General features: G+C 42.7%; 1 protein-coding gene across 1 annotated transcript; it reads right to left on the reverse strand.

The window, feature by feature from the left end:
- Window positions 1-27: 27 nt before the first annotated feature.
- On the reverse strand, window positions 28-247 carry COCVIDRAFT_32336 (hypothetical protein; the record flags this gene model as incomplete). The annotated part of the gene is made up of 2 exons (XM_014694461.1): window positions 28-129; window positions 184-247. Coding segments are annotated over 2 exons (166 nt in total), but the record flags the coding sequence as incomplete, so codon positions are not given.
- Between the last annotated feature and the right edge of the window lie 993 nt (window positions 248-1,240).

The following is a 1,240-nucleotide window of genomic DNA, read 5'->3' on the forward strand; positions in this document are numbered from 1 at the left end:
CTCCACGCTTGAAGGCGAGTTTAAGACCGCGCTTCTCCTCGGCAGGCTCAACCTCTTCTCCACGCTTGAAGGCGAGTTTAAGACCGCGCTTCTCCGCGGCAGGCTCAACAGATGTCGTTTCTACAGGCACTACAAACACATAAACGTTAGTAATATGAAAAATCTTTAAGTTAATTAACCTACTAGCTAAAGCCTGAAGAGCAAAAAGAAGGATGGATCCGCTCATTAGAGCTGTGATTCGAACCATATTGAATATGATATAACAAAAAAGACGTGGTTCTAAAGATGGAAAAGGCTAAGACAGACTATAGTCAGTACTTCTAAATAGGTACTGCGGCGACTGATAACTAGTAAGCGTAATTTCAGACTTGATTAGGGTGGATGCCAATTAACTTTATATTCACTAGAATATATCAAAGCCGCTAACAATATCTTAGAGCTTGACTTCACCTGAAGAGGATCGGGCATTTTCACAGAGTAGGGCGTAAAGGCATCGGATTAATTATCCAACATAGGTACTTTCTACGTAGTTGCTTTTTCTCGTACCGCACGAATTATTGTAGTAGAATTCGGGTAAATATTTCGGAAATTAATTATAGCGGTAGATTGCACCCTGGCCATGTATGAAATACAATCTATCAGGGCAATCCTCGTGATAAATTAATAAGTAGATGTATTAATAAATTGAAACTTCCACGCGTTAAATATAGTCATTAACGATCGCGGCCTTACCCTTGCAGGCAGTGTTCCAAATATGCAGTCATCTGTTACAAGTAACAAAGAAGGATCCTCACCCTGACGCAGGAGTCGTGGTTGAAGGTCAACCAGCGGCTGCGACGAAAGGTAATGATCACCTCGGGGCGCTGATCACGTGATTGACATCTCGCCAAGAAGTGACATCTCGTCCTTGGGACAGATGCCACGACATCTGGGGAATCTGGCGATGCCAAAGGAAAGCCGGAAGGGTCAGATGTCAGGACTGGAAGCAATGGGTATAAGAATGGGTTGGATTTCATTATTACACTCGTTGTGGTAAACTCTCATAAGTCCTTCTCTTACACAGATTGATACTTAGTTATTCTATCGCATATAGAATTGATTGTTTATTTTGTTACTATCGGTTACGACATCCATAACTCTTTTCCACAACGAATCGCCAGAAAACAATCGCACGGAATACTTTATACAAGTCTCGCCCTAACCCGGATCGAGACCAGGTGAGTATAGCGAACCCCCGTGT

The sequence above is a fragment of the Bipolaris victoriae genome (assembly GCF_000527765.1).
Source record: "Bipolaris victoriae FI3 unplaced genomic scaffold scaffold_582, whole genome shotgun sequence".
Lineage (NCBI taxonomy): Eukaryota > Fungi > Ascomycota > Dothideomycetes > Pleosporales > Pleosporaceae > Bipolaris > Bipolaris victoriae.